The sequence below is a fragment of the Pipistrellus kuhlii genome, unplaced genomic scaffold (assembly GCF_014108245.1).
Source record: "Pipistrellus kuhlii isolate mPipKuh1 unplaced genomic scaffold, mPipKuh1.p scaffold_m20_p_3, whole genome shotgun sequence".
Lineage (NCBI taxonomy): Eukaryota > Metazoa > Chordata > Mammalia > Chiroptera > Vespertilionidae > Pipistrellus > Pipistrellus kuhlii.
This window is the reverse complement of record NW_023425529.1, coordinates 147,926,896-147,948,982: the sequence shown is the minus strand read 5'-3', so window position 1 is coordinate 147,948,982 and position 22,087 is coordinate 147,926,896. Positions and strand designations below refer to the sequence as shown.

The window sequence follows — 22,087 nt, the reverse complement described above, 5'->3', positions numbered from 1 at the left end:
GAACAGGCCAGCAGGGAAGAGCAGTTAGGGGTGATCAGGCCACTAGGCAGAGGTGTTTAGGGGCGATCAGGCAGGCAGGCAGTAGGCAGGTGAGCAGTTGTGAGCCAGCAGTCCCAGATTGCGAGAGGGATGTCCTGGATTGGAGAGGAATGTCCTGGATTGGAGAGGGTGCAGGAAAAGGGTGCAGGCCAGGCTGAGGGACACCCCCCCATCCTGCACAAATTTTGTGTGCCAGGCCTCTAGTTATTCATTACAAGCAACATCTATTGGTCTCTTGCTTTATATCAAACACTGTTGTAAACTCAACACATACTAATTTTATACTCTAACAATGTTAGATGGTTGACACCTTTATTGTTAATATATTATAGTATTTATAGGTTAGGAAGCTAAGATAGAGAAAGTCCAGGAAATTGCCCAATAGGCAGACCCAGGTGATACTCATGTCCGGGCTGTGTGGCCTCAAGGTCCCTATGTTTTAAAATTTTCATAGCACAGGAAAGTCGAATAGATTGATGAACAAACCTATGCCCTTCACCTAAAGTCACTAGTTGCTAACATTTTGCCAGTTTTTGCTTTCTCTCTTCTATATTTGCTAAACTGTTTGAAAGTAAGTTGCAGAAATTTTCATTAAATGCTGCAATTCACCCTTATGTATGCTTTATAGGAACAAGGACATTCTTCTATACTACATTTACAGTCATTACCCTGTTACCTAGTTTTCAAATCCATCAATTGCAACTCCTAGCTACTATATTATACTGCCTCTGTTCTCTTTTTCTTGGTTCTGAGGCTTAATTATAACATGGATGTGTGATAACACTAACAGAGGTCCTTGGCATTCAAGTCATTCTCCTAACCAACTCTGATTAGTAAATGAAGACTTCCTCTCAGAAAACAGTGTTTTCTGGAACCCATGTCTATTGTTCTTCATCTCACAACCTTTACTCCTCATCAGGCAGGTATGGACAACCTGAAAGATGGTTAAAAACCAGACTAGTGATGAGATGCCATGTGAGTTGGACAAAAGTGTGAGATTATTTCTTCAAAGCCAGGATATTGATCGTAAGATAGACCAGTTTGCACACACAAGTGCTACCAAAGTCAGCTCAGCACAAAAAGCCTTGTCACTGTTATACCTTTGATCAGTTCTGTCACCCAGGAGTGCAGACTTGTGAATATGTGTCGTAAAGAGAATACTCAGTAAGTACTCTTCCTTGTAATGGAGGGCAATTGGCTGAGTTGACATCTTCATTTTATAATTTTCAGTACAAGTAAATGTACCACAGTTCAAATCTTGTGCCTTAGATTTCATACATCTTTCATGTGAATGCTGAATACCAACATCATATTTAATAAATTCACAATTACCATATTTAATCCTAACTGAGAATTTGTTTATTGGGCTTGGACCTCCATCATGAACATAATTCAAGAACACACTCATAGAAGTACTTTAGCGTTTAGGAAATACCTTGAAAACATTGCCCACTTACCCTTGGTGTGTGTTACTTGACATGATACTGTTGTGCCCCTGTTTATTGGCTATCACTCATCAATCTGTTAATTTCTTTTTCTTATTTAATCTTTATCAAAAGGATATATTTTCATTGATTTGAGAAAGAGAGAGATGTGGGGAGGTTGGGGTGGGGAGGAGAAAAACATAGATGTGTGAAACATTGATTGGTTGCCCCCGCATGTGCACTGTGTAAGTGTGATTCAGTGATTTTGGTAAATTTATAGTTATATAATCACGACAATCCAATTTTAGAGCATTTCTCTCACCCCCATTTACAGTTAACCCTCCAGTCCCTAGGCAATTGGTATTCTACTCTTTTTTTGTTTTTCTTTTATAGCTTCACTTTTTCCATTGCTTTTACAATAGAGTGAAATGGAAGTGGGGGGAGGAGGGAAGAATCAGAGGGAGGGAGAAAGAGAGAGAGAGAGAGAGAGAGAGAGAGAGAGAGAGAGAGAGAGAGAGAGAGAGACTGGTTGCCTCCTGCAGTCACCCTGAGTGGGGATGGGGTGTGAATCTGTAACCTGGATATGTACCCTTTACACAAATAAAATTTGTAACCCAACAGTGGGTGGGCTGATGCTCTATACACCAGCCAAGGCCACTGTTCTATTCTTTGTCTCTATAAATTCTTGTAGTTTAATTTGAATTAAAAAATTAGAAGGAACATTTAAAATTTTTCTATATTTTACCGCAGGGATAATTTTATTTTGCATACTTTATATGTCTTAATGACATTGACAGAACTTGAACAGACTGCCTACTGATGGTAACTAAGAAGAATCTTGATTCCCTTTCAAGTTTATGCTCTTAAGTCAGAATGTTTCTGTCCTGAGTTGACTTACCCATCTTTCTGAGAGAACACTAATTGGAAATGACTGTCGCTGTCACGTGGCCATACACGGAAGATATGGAAGAAGTCCTAAAGATTCCAAAGCTCTGATGACTAGGAGGCTTGTGTATCGGGTCTAGTAATAATTAATGTCGTTTTTAAACATTCGTTTAAAATCTTGCATGGCGTTGACTTGTATTGATTGACATAACCTTCAAACACGTGGTATCTACAGAACGTGTGAAGTGCAATTAACAAGTTTTGCTTGAAAAAGTTTGTGTTTGGTTTGGTTTTTGTTGCAAAACTAGGGCTAAAAAGATGGTGGATGAAGAGCATATTCGGCACTGCATGCTTTACGAGTACCAATTAGGAAGAAAAGCAAGTGAGGCTGCAAAAAACATCTGTAGTGCTCTTGGTCAAGATGCAGTTAGCGCCAGAAAATGCAAGCGTTGGTTTGAGAAATTTCGCGAGGGAAATTTTTCGTTAGATGACAAGAGTGGTCGAGGCCATGTGTCCAATTTTGATCAAGAAGCTCTTCAAGCTCTTTTGGTGCAAAATCCTCAAATTACCCAATAAGAGCTTGCGACAACTTTAAATTGTTCACAAAAAACAATTTCCAATCAATTGCATGCACTTGGCAAAGTCCAAAAGTTTGGAAAATGGGTTCCTCATGAGTTGACCGACAACAACCGTAATCAAAGAGTCACAATTTGCAGTTCGCTCCTCTCTCGTCAAAACCGTTTGCCATTTTCAGAGCAAATTGTTACTGGAGATGAAGAATGGGTGCTGTATGTTAATTTGAAAAGGCGGCCTCAATGGTTGGACAAAAATGAGGCTCCGCAGCCCACGCCAAAACCTGACTTGCATGCGAAAAAAGTGATGTTGTGTGTTTGGTGGAATTTTAAAGGAATTCTTCATTATGAACTTTTACCATCTAACCAAACCATTACAAGTGCAGTGTATAGTGCCCAATTGGAAAGGTTAGCCCAAGCTTTAAGAGAAAAAGAACTCGCGCTGATTAATCGGAAGGGCGTAATTCTTCACCATGATAACGCACGACTGCATACTGCAAGAATCACTGCTGAAAACTGCGCCAGTTGGAATGGGAAGTTCTCCCTCAACCTGCATATTCTCCTGATATTGCCCCTTCCGATTACCATTTGTTTCGTTCTTTGCAAAACTTTCTTCTTGGAAAAAAATTTAATAATGAAGAATGCCTCAAAAATGCATTGACCGAATTTTTTGCATCAAAATCACAAGAATTTTACAACAGAGGGATTAAAATGCTTCCTGAGCGTTGGGCACAAGTAGTAGAAAACAACGGCAACTATATTGTTGATTAAATTTTGTTTTATTGTTTAAATAAATTCGATTTTAAAAAGTATTAGAAAACGACATTAATTATTACTAGACCTAATACTTCAAATAGTAATTTGTTGAGGAAAACACCATTCTTCTTTCTACATCAACAGGTACAACTTAAAGAAGCCATCGAAGATCTTCCTGGCAAAATGGATACTGAATTAGCAGAATCTGGATCGAACTTCAGTGTCGGACAGAGACAGTTGGTGTGCCTTGCCAGAGCCATTCTCAGGAAAAATCGGATATTGATCATTGACGAGGCAACAGCAAATGTGGATCTCAGGTACAGAGCTGAGTTCCATGTAACCTGGTATCTGAATTTTAAATATGGTAAAATGAGAAACATTTAATGATAGTGAGTTTTTCTGAGTGCTTTCTTTGATACCTCTTGATAACCCATGAAGAATCAATTCTGGTAATCAGAGGAAGAAACCAAAACATGTATGCTGTTAATGTTACTATTAGGCTTCCTAAGAGAATAATTTCTCATAGTTTCAAGTAATTTGAAATGAAGGATATCTTCCATTTTTTTAATGAAAAGTGGTAAATTTGTAAATAGACTTTCTACTTAGATTTTAAAGAACAAGATCATGCTTAAAGATTTGATTTTTAGAGACATATAAATATCATATATTTTTAAGTCTTAAGTCTGTCTTTACTGAACTAAACTTCAACTTCTTTGATTCCAGAACTGATGAGTTAATACAAAAAAAAATCCGTGAGAAATTTGCCCATTGCACGGTGCTAACCATTGCCCACAGATTGAACACCATTATCGACAGTGACAAGATCATGGTGAGACTCCCACCTGTGGAATTCCAGTTTCTTTTTCTGTACCTGTTTTTCAGTTTTTTTCTTTCTTGTAAAGCTTTAGAGACATCTACATTTAGTTAATTTTCCTTTCATTCTTGACAATAATCCAAATACTTTACACATTCAGATGTGCTATTCAGTAATATGCTCACTCATTTCATATTTTCATACTAAAAGCTTATTTGAATTATTATTTTTACTTAAGATGGCCAACCATGAAAATATTCCAAATTGAAGATATGGCTTCATATTACAGAGTGCTAGAACAGGCTTCAGGCAGTGCCAACAGTCATCTGGGCTAGCAGCAAGAAGCAGGCCACGCCCACAGACTTTTGTGAGTGACCATGTGACATTCCAACATTATAAGACAGATTTGTTAGATTCTAAAAACATTGTTTAGCATTAAGCATCCTTCACCTTTCATTTTGTGTTCTTGAATGGTAATCGGAAATAACATTTCATTTATGCTTTTTACCTGTCACTTTGTTATTCTCATATCTAGCATTGTATTTCTCAGACTGTCCCATAAAGCATATTTCTCCCACAGTAAATGATTGATACTGTGAAGTTCACCGTTTCACTTTGTCAGTCTTTTGATGCTTCAGAAAGATGGCTTCATCCTTGGCTCAGTTGGGGGTCCGTTCAAATAAAATCTTTTCTCTTAAATGTACCACATAGATTTATTTTGGGGTTTTGGTATTGCAATATTGAAGGTAGCAGCTTGCTTTTATTATCTGACTAGAGGCCCAGTGCACAAAATTCTTACACAGGGGAAGGGAGGAAGTGGGGTCCCTCAGTCCAGCCTGTACCCTTTCACAATCTGGAGTTGTTCGGGGGATGTCCAACTGCTGGTTTAGACCCGATTCCACAGGGATCCCTGTGGGATTGGGCCTAACTTGGCAGTCGGACATCTCTCTCACAATCCGGGACTGCTGGCTCCTAACCGCTTGCCTGCCTGCCTACCTCATTGCCCCTAATCAGTCGGCGTTCCTGCCTCATAACTCCTAACTACTCACCTGCCTGCCTGATTGTCCTAACCGCCTCTGCCTGGGTCTCCACCGTGGCAGCTTCATCTGGAAGGATGTCAGAATGACGTCTGGAAGGTCGTTCAGCTGTCTGGTCTAATTAGCATATTATGCTTTTATTATTATAGATACTTAGAAATACTGTTACCTTAGAATGTATGGTCAGTTAGGGAAACAGCAAAGAAAGACAAAATGTAGCTGACTTCTCAGTTGGTCACTCCTAAATCTTACTCATCAGCACTTTGACCCACATTCCCAAACATTAGTTCATGAGTATCTCCTTAACCTGTCAGCTCTATTGCCTTTATCAAAGTATGCCCATTTGTTTAATACTGTACTTATCAGTATCTCCTAGTAAATTTCAGCAACCTCAATTTTCTCTCTCTTAATCAGTGCCTACTTAGATCCTTCACATGGTTTTACAAAGTGATGTATAGCCCAGACCTTCCCTACCCTTCCAGGCATGTGCAGTCTGCTCTCCCTCTTTCCTCTATAGTTAAAACCACATTGATCACATCTCAGTTCTCCAAAGGCAGCATTCACTCCGGCTTTTACAATTGTATCCTCTCTTCCCCACCGGATGTCGGTGAGATGCTGGAGGCGGAGATGGTAAAATGATTGGACTAGATAACAAAGTAGAGCCCAAGCAGACTGCATGATGGGCTGAATGTGGGAGCTGAAGGAAAAGAGGGAGGAGTCAGTACTGGTTTCTAGGGGTAAGGCTATGAGCCTCTTCCACTGAGCCAAACCGGCTTCGGCTGCTATAAGCCTCTTGGTGAATAAGGTAGATTGAGGGAGAAGTTGATTTGGAGAAGGGAAGTGCAAGGGCTGTCTTAGAGCATGATACCTTTGTGATAGCTGATTTTTTTTTTTTTTTAAGTTGACTTCAGAGAAACAGGGAAAGGGAGAGATTGAAACATCAGTGATGAGAGATAATCACTGATTGGCTGCCTCCTGCACACCCCCTTCTGGGGATCAAGCCCACAACTGAGCATGTGCCCTGACTGGGAACCAAACCATGACCTCCTGGCTCATAGGTCAATGCGTACCCTTTAAGCTACACTGTCAGGTCATGGGGGCCCATCTTGTTTTCTGCAATGACTTTGCATTTCACCAAGCAGCTTCCCTACCTGCTCTCATCTCCAATCTCTAGGGGTTGGGGGTAGGAGTGTGAGGTGTCCTTCCAGGAGATGAAAACTTGGCTCCTTGTTTGCACCTGGGACAGAGCTGGTTTTTGCTGCCAACTCCTTTGTAGGGAGTGGCAGGATTAGACCTTATCCCCTAGCTTCAGAGTTGAGGAATTGTTCTCCCTGCTCCATCCACTCCGGGGACCATGAAATCCTCCATCTGCATTCTATTCTAGAGCTTCTGATTATCAGTTGGCTCTCTGTTCGGCAAAGTGCCATGAATGACAACCTCTAGTGCCTCAGTCTAGGCTGCCGAATAAACCACAAAGCTGTGATTTTTAAAAAATATATATTTTATTGATTTTTTACAGAGAGGAAGGGAGAGGGATAGATAGCTAGAAACATCAATGAGAGAGAAACATCGATCAGCTGCCTCCTGCATGCCCCCTACCGGGAAGTGCCTGCAACCAATGTACATTCCCTTGACCAGAATCAAACCTGGGACCTTCCAGTCTGCAGACTGATGCTCTATCCACTGAGCCAAACCAGTTTTGGCAAGCTGCGATTTTTTTGAAGCAATTTTCTTGCTTTCTTTAGGAATACCTACTTCCTTTCCAGAAAACAGGTGATTTGTCTGTTCTGTTATTTTGGAAGACTTAAGGACATAAAGACAAGTCAATCAGCTGCAAAGCCTAATGCTTCAGAGGGCGGGTGGCCAGCTTGGGGAGCGGCTGGGGAAGTGACAGATGCTAATGAAGGGCATAACCAGCAGTGCTGTCATCCCAAAGTCGTGTCATTGCAAATGCTCAAGGTGTAATAATTATATTCTGTTGCACTGGTGAATACTTCTACACAAAGACGGACTGCGACGGTTTTGTTTACTGTGAGTGAATCAAACAAAAGGCCATTGGGAAACAACTGTGACCTAATTAATAGCTTTGTTTGTGTGCTGGCTCTCCTAAGGGATTTGCCCAGTTTTGGTTCATTAAGTGGCATTGATGTGTTCGGCTTAGAGTTCTATTTTACAAAGATGTTCTCTCCATTTTAACTTTATTAAACATGATGTCGTTGTAACGACAGCTAATTTAATCTTCCTTGTTGGCTCAGTTGCCAACAAAAACCGTGGAGCAAGACAGACGCATGAGAAAGCCTTTCTCCTAAGACTCTCCACTATCTCTGCACTAAGGACGGCGCCTTCCCTGTGGTTTTAAGGATTAGCTGGTGACTTGTCACCCGTTTTCAGCCAAGAGCACGGCTCTCTCCTCCGGTCCCTGGACACTTCCGTCTTGATGACGCCCCAGGATCCTCCCCAGGAGTGTGAGCAAGAGAAGCTTGTGAAAATCTGCAGCTGCTCTGGCTATCTTGTCGCCTATGTTCAACATTTTTCACCATCAGTAGTTAGTGAGTTATTGGGGAAGGACGTCTGGAGAACCCAAACCGGGGCTAAGGAACTCAGATTCCACCTCTTCTGTTTATAGGCCATCTTATGGTTTTATATAATCTTGACCCTTTCTTCCCAAACTCCTACCTCTCCTTAGTGGGATTTCCCAGAGAAATCAAAACTGGGTACTATTTAACAGAACCACCTGGAAAAGCACCAAAAAAAAGAACTCAAAGCTAACTGGAGTTTTACTTAAATTCTATTTTTCATCCTTATGGAACTTTTCTTTAAGCCTGCAATGGTCACGGTAAGAACATTTCAGTAGAGGAAAGCTCCTTTAAAGACAGCCCAGGAAATTTCGTTCACATTTTCAGAGAGAAAAAGAAACTAATGTGAACACCGAAAGCACCATCTGGGAGAAAAGCTACTTCCCCAGGGAGAGAGGGAGGGGGCTTCCATGCGATAGCCGACACTTTGGGGAAGCCGCTGTGGAGGCCATCGTGGCCTAGTCTTCATCCTCCCCCGGTGAGAAGAATGGCTTCAATTTCAAGACCTAAGAATGGGTCTTGAGTAACACTTGCCACAGAGAAAACTACTGGCACCTATTTTACCAGTCAAAGGACTGAGCTTCCAAGGTGGATAACTGTCCCCGGGCCCCTACATCACCTGGCAGCCATGAGCGGGCATCTGAACCCCCTCCCGTCCCGACTCCACCTTACTTGGCGCTAAGTGGGATCTCCCTTTATTGCCGGCCGCCTACTGAAAGCTGTTCCAGCATCTCTTTCCCACCCCCAGGCTTTTCCTCCACCCTGCACTGCCCCCCACCTCTCCCCGAAGCCATCCCACTATCGCTGATGGCATCCTGCCCATTAAATGGATTAACTTATTTTGCAATGGGTCCATTTGGTTTTATATCTAGGACAGCTACTTGAAATATTTGTAGATGCACAGGCCTGACAAAACACCTCTTCGTTGAGCTTATGCAACTGATTGACTCATCCAACGCGATGTATTTCTTCTCCTCAACCTGCTAGAGAGCAGCGAGCAGTTTGAGGCTGGTGTTCCTGGAGAGATTCTGGGGCTGGGGGGTTGCCATCACACTGACTGGAACATGTGGTTTATTTACAGTTTAATTGGGGTTGCAGGGAGAATGCAGACACAGCGGATGTTAAAAATAAAAATTCTAAGTTGTACCTTTCTATTGGTACAAAAAAAAATTGGGAGTTGTATTACGTTTGCTTGTTCTAAACGGTCTAGACTCTATCAGACCAGTAAATGTAAAGGCTGAGGGGGTACAGGCTCTTCCTGGCCTTGTTTCAGCTCCTTTAGCACCTGGGGTTAGACTGCTCAGCACTGCCTCCCCTCCTCTCTCTTTTCCAAGATTTGATATAAATGAGTTTCAAGCCTTTATCCCCAATCCCTCTGTCCCTCGAATTTCCTTGCCCTCTCTCCCATAGCCATCCACCTGAGGCATGTGGTCCTCCAAAGCTGTGTCCCTAATCCCACTCTTCCCACCTTGATCTTGCCCTGTATTTTTGCCAAACTACACCACTGGGCAGTCACCCATTCATGCCTTGAATTTAGTTCCTTTGTGTATAACTTTCAGCCAGTTTGTATTGGGTGCCTGTTACTATTCATGTACAGTGCCAGGGCCTGGAGTTGACATGCTTACCACCACCATCCCCCGCCAGTCTGGTTCAGTCATTTGGTTGTCCCTCACTAACCCTCCTGCTGGCCTGGTCACCCCACACAGCCTGTTGCTCAGTTGTGTGATTGTCCCTTTCTGTTGTCGTCGCCCCCCCCCCCCCCTCCTGCCTGGTTGCCCATGCAGCCTGCTGCTCATCATGTGATCATCCCTCACAAATCTCACCCCCATACACACACACTGGCCTGGTCGCCCCATGGAGCCTTGTTTAGCCATATGTTAAGTTGTTTTATATATAGATTGCAGCGGAAAGTGGACAGGGGAAATGTTTTTGTTTATTGGCATACTTTTTTAAGTTATACAAAGTTAGCATAAGATAATATCCATGTAGAAAGGGATCTTAGAAAATTGAATGTTAAAATTCTCATATCCCTTATTTTACTTATGATAAAAATAAATAAATATTTTGCTTTCAGTAATAAACAGTGCCTTTCCCTGGGTACTCACATGGAGAGGAAAGAGTGCAGGTTCAGAGCTAGGTTCAAATCCCAGCTCTGACATCTACTGATCCTGCAACCTCAGCCAAGTTCTTTAACTGAACTGTACTTCAGCCTTCATCTCTGGCTGCAGACTGTGTCTGGCTCAGTTTTAAACCTCCTGTTCCTAAAACAGTGCAGTGGTATTAGGTGCTCACTTAATGCTGACTGGGAGGATGGGTGGATAGAAGGAAGGGAAGGAGGAAGGAAATTTTGTGTTGTGTTTGTCTACTCTATTTTGAGAATTAACAGTGGTGACTAGAGCAGGTGGCACAGTGAATGCTCAACCCATATCTATTTTTATTTTTCCTTACAAATTCAAAAGGCTGCTGTTCTCATTATGGGGTGATTTTATTAGTCTTAAGGTAGCTATACGCTTTGTTACATTGTATATATGCCATTGCATCTCATCTCTCAGATTTTGTGAATTCATCCATGTGAGTCCATACTAATATAGTTCATGTTAAGATACTGTATTTTTAGCATATCAAAAGAGTATTAAAGAGGTATATTTATTTTACATCTTTAAAGTATTTCTTACAAAAGTTAAAATTTAACCTTAATAAATTATCAAACTTATAACAAATTACTACAGTTCTGTCACTCCCCACAAAATTAAAAAGAAAAGAAAACTCCCCTTATGAAATACAGTACATGGCCATTAATTGCTAATGCTTATAAGCCTCAAAATATTTAGACCTAAATGATCTTCCTGTCATTTATATTATTAATCCTGTTGCTTTTGAGAACATTACTATTTTTCTGGCTCTGCCTTTTTAGATATTGGTCAATTATGAAAACTCCTCATCTTAGTGTCATTCCTGTGTTTTCAGACAATCTGCAAGAAAGTGGAAAGATTTGCTATTCAATCAAATTTGGGCAGATAGGAAGTTGGACAAGATAGTAGTAGTTACCTCCATTAAAAATGATGTGAATCTTTATAGCTAGAGAACTCATTCTCCATCATCTCTGAAATGGTGATTTTTAAAAGCTTACTTGTTGCTTTTGCAGAATATCAAGTTTCTCATTACATATAAAGTAACTTGATTCACTTATTTACTTAGCCTTTAGCATGAGAGAGACATGTATTTTAAAATTGCGTGTGTGTTTTTCTTCATCAAGGAGGAGTGGTTACACTCTATAATGCTATGCTTAAGTAAATTATACATTCAGAGCATCTAAACTGTCATGCCAAATTATAGGACATCTTAATTATTATGTGGATGTGACAGATTCAATTATTCTTGAACTCTTTTGAGAAAGCTGCCCTTAGCAATGGTTCACAGTAGTAAACAAAAGATGAACGGGGGAAAAGGCCCTTTGTAAGAGACCTCATACACGTCTCCCACTAACTGTAATACCTCAATGTGGAAAGCAACCTGTGTCCTGCTTTACATTGTCAGCAGATTCTCTTAAGATAAATTTACTCTAAATATGGCCTAAGTGAACAACCAAGTGCCACTTACCATCAGAGCTGTTTGCCTTGGTACCTCACTTGGGCCAATTGATTCAGACTTCCCCCCACCCCCACCCCTGTCTGAAGCCATTAACCAAAGCCACTAATAAATCGAAATGTGGAGTAAAGAGCCCCTTCCTCTCCCTTTCGGTTTCAGTGGGCATATTAATAAGCAATCAAATGGCTGGAAGGCAAGCCGCCCGAGAAAGAGAGAGAGAGCACCAAGGAAAGATTATTGTGAACAGATACTCAGGTCCTCGGCAGCTCAGACAGGGCTGCCCCCGAGAGCGCTGGGTGGGCCCTGATCATTGGAATTTGGAGCTCGATTTCTTAATTGCTTCTTTAGTCTTATCCAAAGGGAAAATTGGATTTCTGGAGATTTCTTCTGTGCAGAGCAATTATGCCAAAGCTGCTTAGGTGGCAGCTCATTCAGCCAGCCTTTCCCTTTCCGAATAATAAATTGCATCCAAAGCCAACCTCAAGATGTGCCTGAGTCTCCTCCGCGCGGGGGCGCTGTCCCCTCCTACCAGGTGGCATGTACTAGGAAACCCCAGAAGTGTTGACTTCTTTTCCAAATATCACTCAGATTCTGTCAAACCAAATCAGCAATTTATTTGCTTTCAGGTCATGACTCAACTTTTTAATTTTCTTAAGTCAAGAAACTTCCCGCTGAAACTGGTTTGGCTCAGTGGATAGAGCGTCAGCCTGCAGGCTGAAAGGTCCCAGGTTTGATTCCCGTCAAGGGCATGTACCTTGGTTGCGGGCACGTCCCCAGTAGGGGATTTGCAAGAGGCAGCTAATCGATGATTCTCTTTCATTGATGTTTCCAACTCTCTAACCCTCTCTTTTCCTCTCTGTAAAAAATCAATAAAATATATTTTTTTAAAAAAGAAACTTCCCAGCCTTGAATATGTGTATAAATGGCCCTCCAAGCTCAGAGTCTGAGAGCTAAATGCGCTAACTAATGGAAACAACCCAAAATGCCCTTGGCAGAATATAGAATGCCAAGGGACTGCTTGAGTGCCCTTAATCATAGCCTAAACCTCCCCTTTTCTTCCTTTCCTATAACATTATACTAATAAAAGGTCGGGTGGAGGCCTTTGTCTGCCTGGTAAAACAGGGTAATCAAACCATTTAAACACCCGCCAGGCCTACCACCCAAAGAGAGGCTCTCTATTCTCCCTCTCCTGCCTCTTTCCGAAACATTGTCTGAGGTATAATATGCTGCTGCACAACATTGTGTGCTAAATGGGTTTCTTTCTGCTGATTAACAGGTTTTGGATTCAGGAAGACTGAAAGAATATGATGAGCCCTATGTTTTGCTGCAAAATAAAGACAGCCTCTTTTACAAGATGGTGCAACAACTGGGCAAGGCAGAAGCTGCTGCCCTCACCGAAACGGCAAAACAGGTGAGCGGGCCATGCGGGGTGGTAATTAGAGTCCGTCTCAACAGTTCTCTCCTCGCGATCCGGCACCAAGCGGTTCTAACAAGCACTCTGTGCCCCTGTCAATTATAAGCCTCCAGAGACAAAGCTTCATGGCTGGGTCTTAACAACACGTCCCAGGTTGAAGTCAGGTCTGCTAAGCACCAGCAGACGTGGTGGAGGCGGGGGAGGGGGAGGGTAATAGGGAAGTGTGCATGCTCACCTGTGCCTGCAGGCACGTGTGCCTGAGAGAGAGATTTCAGATTGGGCTTCTTACACCTCTGGACCCTACAGGTTCCGATTCTCATATTTTCCAGCTTCATTGCATTCCTTTCTAATTGGTGCTCGGCACATTTGAGATGCAAATGTTTTGTCAAGGTACATCCCAGAAATTGGAAAGTTTGAGGGGGAAATGCAGGATATTGATCATTGGGTCTAGAACCGTGGTCTGCAAACTGCGGCTCTTTGGCCCCTTGAGTGTGGCTCTTTCACAAAATACCACCGCCTGGACTAGTCTGTTTTGAAGAAGTGGCGTTAGAAGAAGTTTAAGTTAATAAAGTTGGCTCTCCAAAGAAATTTCAGTCGTTGTACTGTTGATATTTGGCTCTGTGGACTAATGAGTTTGCTGACCACTGGTCTAGAAAGATCTACTAGGGAAATGGTAGGCACGCTCCTGATCCTTGACATGTAAACCAAAAAATGTAAGAAGAGCAGAGATACTCAGTTTCTGTGTTGAGCAGTGACGGTGACGAGTGAGGAGGACGAGGCTCTGAAACTTGTGTGCAAGGCACTGCGGTGCAGGTTGTGTTAATTGGTGTGCCTGTGTAGGAGGCGGAGACCTGCAGAGGGAAAGGACCCCACCCATGCACAAATTCATGCACTGTGCCTCTAGTAATGAATAATAGCTAAAAAAAAAAAATGCTCTCCATTTATCCATGTGAAGGAACACCCCCTTCCTTTTTAATCCTCACTCAAGGGTTTGTCTATTGACCTTTGAGAGAGAGAAAAAGGGAGAGAAACAGCAATGGGTTGCCTCCCATACATGCCCCAACCAGGGATCGAACCCGCAATCTTTTTGGTATACGGGACAATATTCCAACCAAGCCAGCCATCAGCCATGGTTATGCAGGAAAGTTTTATTGCTGTTGCATTTAATAAGACCTAATTCCATGGTGATGGCTTTATTGACAATTTAGAGTTTAACCTTCAATATAGTTCAACCTATATTAATGAAATTATAATGAACTAACCCCAAGAGAAGGAGGGGGAGAGCGACAAGAAACCAACAGTCATTGTCTTCTTTAATCTTCACACACTGTTCTGAGTTGGTGTTATCCCTTTTTGACAAAGGGCGAAATTAAGGCAGAAGAGCCTAAGTAACTGTTCAATGTTACTAGTTAGTACTCCTGTTTCTGTAGTCTTTAAACTGCCTTTCTGCCTCTCCAGTTACTACATTCACTGCATTAACGGTGTCTCAACTATGACTCTGGAGTTCTTTAAAGATAATATCAAGAGATCCACAAAAAGGCCTCCCAGATGTTTTCTTTTTTCATTGGAGCTGAGTGATGCTGCTGCTGTCCATGGACTAAGGGGCCGTTTCTCTGAGCAGCATCATAACCGCACCCAACACTTAACTCAGGGTGTTTTCAGCCTGCAGTTTGTAGCCATTAATTAGTTCCTGTGAGGTAAATCATTGTCTCATTTCACAGATGAGGCAGCCAGTATGGGTAGAGGTTCAATGATTTTTTTTCCAGGATCAGCAGTGAGTTCCAGAATAGAAAGCTGAGAGGCTTAGCCTATACACGAGCACCCTGATAACAAGTGTTGGGTAATCTCATCTACCTTCATAGCCCGCACTTGGCAACAGATGAGAAAAAGATAGGTCAAATCAAGGATTTTGTACACAGGACACATGTTTTCAGTATTCAATTTCAAGTATTTCAGACCATGAAGCTAAGATCAATTTAGTGAAAAGTTGCTAATAATAACATAGAGAAATATTGACTTGTTCCACTTATTTATGCATTCATTGGTTGATTCTTATATGTGCCCTGACCAGGGATCAAACTGTAATCTTGGTGTATTGAGATGATACTCTAACCAACTGAGTTACCTGGCCAGGGCAATAATAACATATTCTTCTTTAAAAAAAGTTACATTAAGAGGGTTATGGGGAAAGTAACTGGCTTCTTTGGGAAGGACCATCAAGCAGTAGAAAACAAAATCAATTTCCATTTGTTCTCTTGGCTGTTCTTTTTTTTTTTTTTTAATATATTTTATTGATTTTTCACAAAGAGGGATAGAGAGCTAGAAATATTGATGATAGAGAAACATTGATCAGCTGCCTCTTGCACACCCCCCACTGGGGATGTGCCCACAACCAATGTACATGCCCTTGACCGGAATCGAATCTGAGACCCTTCAGTCCGTAGACCGACGCTCTATCCACTGAGCCAAACCAGTTTCAGCCTCTTGGCTGTTATTAATTTCACCAAGAAATAGTTTTGTTTTGTTTTTAGTACATCCTATATAATAAAAGGCTAATATGCAAATTGACCAAACAGCAGAATGACCAATCGCTATGACATGCACTGACCACCAGGGGAAGATGCTCAACACAGGAGTTGCCCCTTGGTGGTCAGTGTGCTCCCACAAGGGAGTGCTGCTCAGCCAGAAGCTGGGCTCACGGCACAGTGGCGGTGGTGGGAGCCTCTCCTGTCTCAGCAGCAGTCAGACATCCCCTGAAGGCTCCCGGACTGGGAGAAGGCACAGGCCAGGCTGAGGGAGCCCTCCGAGTGCACAGTTTTCATGCACTGGTCCTCTAGTAAAATATAATCACACAAAATATGGCTATCTTTAAAAAATGGAGGTGGGAGATGATATAAATTTAGCTTTCAAAAAACACTTTCTTTTAAATACTTACATTATAATCAAAATAGCCTTAGATTTCACCCAGTGGGGTCCAATCATTATTGAAGGATTTATTATTTTTCTCCTACGTGAAAATATAGAGTTATTTCAGATGCAGCCATGTGTTTGAGATAGCAAGTATGTAAGCAGCAAGAGAAAAAGTACACTTTAATATAAAGGTGGCTCTCTCAGCACTTTTCATTTCTGTATGTGAAGTCCATTGTCTCCTATGATAACTCTGTTGACAGCACCCACAAATACCTTGGGAGCCAGGTCTTATAAAATAGATCCAGGGTCGTATGACTAAGACGCAGCTCATGACACGAGTCAGCCTCAGATAGATGGCACATTTTCTGTTTTAAAGACTCCGACAAAACTTTTCACATTCATTTTATGGGGGGAAAAAATTACATTTGAAGTTCTTTTTCACCCGAACACATTTTGAGATAAGAGCTCACAAGCCTTGACATTATTTCATTTTGTTATGCGCATCTGTCAAGGCACCGAGATACGATACAGCTGCTAAAAACTGATGATTGTGGAACAGAGAGCCTTGACAGCATTTCATTTCCTTTATGTTCTGATTATACATTTATCAGAAAACCTGTATCTCTCCTAGTTCAGCTAGAAATTGGTAGAATTCAAGAAGTCAAAGGCTTGGCAAAGAACGGTCCTATTATTTGGTATCATCTTACATTTGAGAGAAGTTGCCTGGTTGAGTCATTGTTAAAGCTTTTGCTTCTCTTTTCATTATCGTGCCCCACTATCCACAGATCACATTTCTATGGCCCCTATAACTACCTCGCCGCACAAATTAAACGCTGGGATATTTCATCCATATACGCCAGCGTTTCAATAGTTGTCAATCAGAGTTTATAAAGTACAGGGATTACAACCCGATATTAACACCCAAATCTATTGTGCTCATTTTATGTGTGAAAATGAGAAACCCTCGTGCAGACGCTCCATTTCCCAGCCTCTTTGTCACCCTGTTTTTAATTTATCTCCAGGTTTTGAGTCAGTAAAAATGACTTTGCTTATCAATTTAATGTAGTGATAAAACATATCTGTGAATCAGAATGATCAGAACTAAAGTGGATCTATTGGTTGTTTGGCATTTAAGCCCAGCCCTACCGGAGGTTTTAATGGGACTACTTTATAGAATAAAAGCATCCCTGTGTTTTTTTCATTGTGCCTCTGTGAGTGATATGATTTGCTTCACATGAAGAAGTGGGCACAGAAATGCATTGCCCCATGTTCTCTCATGCCTCTTTTTTAATTACAGGTGTACTTCAAAAGGAATTATCCAGATGTTACTCAGAATGGCCATATGGTTGTGAATGCTTCCAATGGACAGCCCTCAACCTTCACTATTTTTGAGACAGCACTGTGATTCTACGATGTCAAGTCTATTCTGAAGGCATTTCTCCAATAGTTTTGCACTGTTTGAACTATACATTTTTTACACTAGCAACAAATATTTACACATACAAGATGTTAGTTTATTTGGATTTTTTTTTCTTCCAACTTCACTCAATGATTTCAAACTAACAAAATTACTTATTATTTTTATTTATATTTATGTTATAGTATTTTTTTTATCTTATCCAAATCAGAAGTGCAGGCCACCAATAAAAACTGCTTATCAGGTCTTGTGCCTTAAGAGACTCAGAGCCAAAGCTAGTTTTGTGAATTATGAGATAAAGTTGTTGAGATTTGTTTTTTTTTTGTTACTACCACCCAAACTACATATTTCTTTGCAGTTATATCAGGGATTCTATTTACTTGAAAACTGTGTAAAGTTGCCATTTTGTCATTAACACTTGGGATCCGTTCTCGCACCCCTCACCTCTACAGGTCTCTGGCTGAAATAGTACAGATAAAACCAATAGGAAAAGCAAAACAAATACTTCGGTATAAGTGGCATTATAGTAGGGAGAATCCACTCACCCATCCCCCCCAAAAAAGTCTGTTGTAGTTAAAGTATAGAAAGGCAATATGTAATTATGTTCTAAAAGAAAAAGAAAAGAATGTTTTCTCAAAATAGGCGCCCATACAGGAAGAACACAGTGGGATCATTGATCATCTTTTAAATTTGCATGCCTTTGACATGGTAACTGTTGTAATTTTAGTCAGTGTGGTGGTGGTATATTCAAAGAAGGCCAAACTGCTACTGGTAAGTCCTGAATGTGTAGTTGTACTCTTATTCAAGTTTCTGGTTGACTACCAGCTAACCTTCGGTTGACTAGAAAACTTTTGGGTTAGCCTTTATGGAAATTCATCCTAAATTGCTTGCATAGGTTCTCCCAAGTTGGTAAGAAAAAACAAAAATCATTGCAAACATTGACTGTAATTTTGCAGTTACTAGAGGACTGGTGCACGGATTCGTGGACTGGTGAGATCCCTCGGTCTGGCCAGCGCCCTCTGGCAATCCGAGACCCCCTTGGGGGATATCGGAGGGCTGCTGCACGTATTTGGCCCAATCCCCGCAGGCCAGGCCCAGGGACCCCTTGGTGTACAAATCCATGCACCAGGCCTCTAGTATGTATATAAGATCTTTGGTTAATCTCTTCCTACCATCCCCTCTCCCTCTTCCCTCTGAGATTCATCAGTCTGATTCATGTTTCCATGCCTGTGCATTGAGCGCCTGCCCCCTGGTGGTCAGTGCGTGTCATAGCTACTGGTCGAACACTTTTATATAAATATATATATTCTCAGGATACATCCAGAAAGTTCACTTTTATGAGCCTACCCAGGTTAGTTTACTTTTGTTTATGTCTTTCTGATTAGTAAAACGGAAAACCACAATACTTCCTAGGGCCTACTGTGCTTTCTTTGAACTGTGGGTCTCTTGTTTTTCTTGATGGTGATGGTATGGTGAGTTAAGTTACTGAAGGTTGTACTGTCATGGTTTTAAGTGGTTTCTCATGACCTCTCAGAATAAGGTATAACCACCCTCAAGTTGCAAACATTATCATATATATGTATGTATATGTACCGCCGTATAGCAAGTATTTGGACTCTTCAACAGACACGGATGTTTTATAGACTCAAGCCTTAAACACACACACACACACACACACACACACACACACACACACACACACCACAGCAAACTACCAAAATACACTAAATTCCGTAGCTGTGGAACATTTTATATCTAGAAATAATATGGTTAATGTTTAGTCCAGTAAACCAATAGGTTGTTTAATAGTCAAGGCTAGTAGTTCAGGAGACTGAAATGATAATAATCAATGGTAATAATGAGGTTTGTTAGAACAGTGGCAATATTTGAAATGTGTGTGTGTTTGTTTTGTCTTTAGATGTTAAAGCTGGTTAAAAAAAAGTTTCTATTTCTGTTTTGCAATCATCGTAGAGTTTTTAATGAAACAAAACTCAAAAAATAAATGGCAGTTTTCTTCTTTATTTAAGATGTCTGTAATTTTTGTTCTTAGATTACTGACTTACATCTTTGCTCTAGAAAGCCAATGTATTTTCCTGAAATCAAAACCTACCTTCCATTACTGACTGACTGGTTCTCTTGATTAATTAGGTGTACCAAATATTCTAAGCAGATAGATTGGTTTCAGATAGTTTGAAATAGTTGCCATTGAAGCAAACTCAGTTGCACCATTTCTAGGAAAAAGGAGAGAATAGTATGCCCTTTGCTTGAACAAATATAAAGTTGCTGAGATTTTTGTTTTTTGAAAGGTGACCTTGCCATAGACTAACAAGAAACATGTATTGCTGCTACCTTTAAAACACTGAACATTGGTTCCAACAGTGTGGTCCTAGGCCCAGCAACATTAGCATCACCTGGGAACTTGTTAGAAGTGCAAGTTCTTGTTTCTCACTCCCTATTTACTGAATCAGAAACTTGGGTGGTGGGAATCAATAATCCATGCCTTAAGCCCAAAGGGGTGATTCTGGTGCAGACTAAAGTCTGAGAACCAGTACTAAGAACCTAAAGAACTCCTAAAACTCATTAAGAAAAACACAGAAAGCCCAGTTAGAGAAATGGACACAGCCTTGAACGGGCACCTCACAAAAGAGAACTTCCAAATGGCCAACAACTGGAGTAATGCTTGCTCTTGTGGGTTACGAGGAAAATGAACACTGAAACCACAGTGAGATACCACTAAACACCCACTAGAATGGCTAATACTGAAAAGGCTTAGAATACCAACCCAGGGCCAATGGAGCAGTGGGAACTCACCAACTACTAACTATGTGAATAAAAAAGTGTATTTTGAAAAAGTGACTTTGGAAAATAGTTGGACAGCATTTACCCAAGCTGTATACTCTACGATCCACTGATTCCGCTCTGAATGTATCCACATGTGCTCTAAGAGATGTGTTCAAAGATGTTCCTAGAAACAGAGTTCTTAATAGAATAATCCAAATGCTCCTCAACAGCAGATGGGAAATAAACTGATGTCATAGAAACTCCACAGCAATGAAAGTGATGGATTATATCAACAACACAGGTAAATCTCACAAACTTAAACCTGACCCAAAAGAATACTTATGATTCCATTTATATAAAGTTCAAACATAATCATGATTAAACTAATGTTCAGATGCAGAATTGTTCTCCACTTTGGGAAACTGGAAGGTGTTGGCAGTTGGGTGAAATAAATGGGGAATTTCTGGGGTGCTTCTAATGTTCTTTTTGTGGAGGCTGGGTGGTGGTTAGAACAGTATTAATTGAGGGGGGAGGAGGTGGGTAGGAGGGCATGGAGGGTAAAATGGTAATGGAAAAAATAAAATTTTATAAAAACAGTATTGGGCTCTTTGTTTATTTGCTGCACTTTTCTGTTGTGTATCATATTTCACAGTTGAGTTAACTAAAAGTTCTCAGCCTGTTTTTCTTTCATTGTGTTATTCAAATTCAGTGGCTTAATCATCTAAAATGGACTCATTTGCCTCTGGGAAATTATTTCTGCTTAAAATGTGAGTCTGTTTAAAGTTGTCTTGTGGTCCATAGCAAATGGCCTCATTTGAAACTGTTGGTACATGAAAGTTCAGGGTTTCTATTTTCTCTATCCAATCAATAAAATATATTACATCTCCTTTCTCCAATTCCAGGATAAGTACAAACCAAAGAACTATAAGAAATTTCTTTGCTGAGGTATGATTGACATACAGAAAGCTGTACATATTTAATGTCTACAACTTGATGAATTTGGAGATAAGTATACACCCATGAAACTACCACAATCTATGCAATAATCATATCCATCACCTCCAAAAAGTTTCTTCCTACATTCTTATAATTTTCATTAATATGAATGGGATTCAAACAAATTAAAGTCAATCTAATGTTAAATGCTTTTGATAACGTATAACTGCTTGGTGTCTTAACTTAGAAAGACATAGCTTACACCAATGAGGCAGTGAGTTAGACTTAATAAGTATTGTGACAATTGAATGAGTAAACTGTCAATTTTATCAACAGATTAGTCTCTGTGTAAGCTTATGAAATCCTTGCTTTTCTTTCTGATGGTTTGGAAATACTAGAAGCTCCTCTTCTCAAACCTCAGTATTTGTTTCATATTTAATTCTGAAAGTTTAATGATGTTCAGAATCTGATGCCCTGGTGTGTGTGTGAGATTTAGCACTTGACTATGTAAGTCACTTCTCATAACCAATTCTGTTTTGGAGTGTTTTCAGGATTCACCTTCATCAAGAGTACACAATAGTCTGGACACCACATCGCAAGAAAAATCACTTCCTTGTCATTCTGTAATTGTAGTGAAGGAATGGACACACCTATATGTGACTAAAAGGAAAGAGAGAGAAAGGAATCCTTTTCACTTGGAAAGAAAAGAACAGCTCAAATTAAAACAAAAGAAGTTCTAAAAGCCATGTTTATAGTCAGCCAATGTAGTTCATTACCACATGAGCTAGTTCTCAAAAGTTCATTTATTGAATATTGAATAAGTGTGTATCAGAAAAAGGAAATTACATTCTATTCCAAAAATAGGCTTATGAGCTACATTATTCCAGGTACAGACTGAAAAAATAGTTACAGTTTTCCTCAAGAAATGCAATAAATTC

At 40.7% G+C, this 22,087-nt stretch overlaps 1 protein-coding gene and 1 long non-coding RNA gene across 3 annotated transcripts in view; one reads left to right on the top strand and one right to left on the bottom strand.

Moving 5' to 3' along the window:
* ABCC4 (ATP binding cassette subfamily C member 4) overlaps positions 1 to 17,912 on the top strand; it is a 214,081-nt gene extending 196,169 nt beyond the window's left edge. For both annotated transcript variants that reach the window (XM_036456293.2, XM_036456292.2), the window contains 4 exons: positions 3,821 to 3,993; positions 4,400 to 4,505; positions 12,968 to 13,102; positions 17,313 to 17,912. In XM_036456293.2, coding sequence (XP_036312186.1) covers positions 3,821 to 3,993; positions 4,400 to 4,505; positions 12,968 to 13,102; positions 17,313 to 17,420 — 522 coding nt within the window. In that variant the 3' untranslated portion in view covers positions 17,421 to 17,912. The remainder of the gene's footprint in view (positions 1 to 3,820; positions 3,994 to 4,399; positions 4,506 to 12,967; positions 13,103 to 17,312) is intronic.
* Positions 7,297 to 18,332, bottom strand: LOC118729052. The gene is made up of 3 exons (XR_004991116.2): positions 18,085 to 18,332; positions 17,180 to 17,181; positions 7,297 to 7,309 (listed from the first exon to the last, which is right to left on the bottom strand). It is a non-coding gene; the product is annotated as an uncharacterized LOC118729052 (long non-coding RNA).
* Between the last annotated feature and the right edge of the window lie 3,755 nt (positions 18,333 to 22,087).